Here is a 431-nt window from a genome sequence, read left to right as displayed (position 1 = left end):
GCATTGTTTCTATGGAACAATGATCACATAAGAAACCTAATCACACAGAACAATAAAGTGATAATGCCAATAGTCTTCCCAGCTCTTGAGAGAAACACGCGTGGACACTGGAACCCAGCAGTTCAGAGTCTGACCATAAACGTGAGGAAAGTATTCTGCGACATTGACCAAGTTCTCTTCGACGAGTGTTTAGCCAAATTCCAAGTATCAGAAGAGAATAAAGCAGAGGTTAAAGCGAAACGCGAAAGAACATGGCAGTGCTTAGAAGATTTAGCAACTTCAAATACCATTGTAACAAACGAGGCAGTGCTGGTTCCAAGATTTGTATCCGCAGTCAATCTTGCAAGCAGCTCTGAGTCCACAGGGTAGTAGTAGGCTCTGGTAGGTAAAGAATGGCTCTTGAAACGATAACAAATACAGATGGGGGGGGG

The 431-nt window shown here is 43.4% G+C and overlaps 1 protein-coding gene across 1 annotated transcript in view; it reads left to right on the top strand.

Annotated features, from left to right (window-relative positions):
* Nucleotides 1–369, top strand: part of LOC104766065 (serine/threonine protein phosphatase 2A 59 kDa regulatory subunit B' zeta isoform-like) — a 3,483-nt gene extending 3,114 nt beyond the window's left edge. The window contains exon 4 of the mRNA XM_019240874.1: nucleotides 33–369. Within this exon, the coding sequence (XP_019096419.1) occupies nucleotides 33–369 (337 nt within the window). The remainder of the gene's footprint in view (nucleotides 1–32) is intronic.

Source organism: Camelina sativa, chromosome 19 (assembly GCF_000633955.1).
Source record: "Camelina sativa cultivar DH55 chromosome 19, Cs, whole genome shotgun sequence".
NCBI classification, from domain to species: Eukaryota; Viridiplantae; Streptophyta; class Magnoliopsida; order Brassicales; family Brassicaceae; genus Camelina; species Camelina sativa.
This window is presented reverse-complemented; position numbering and strand designations above follow the sequence as displayed.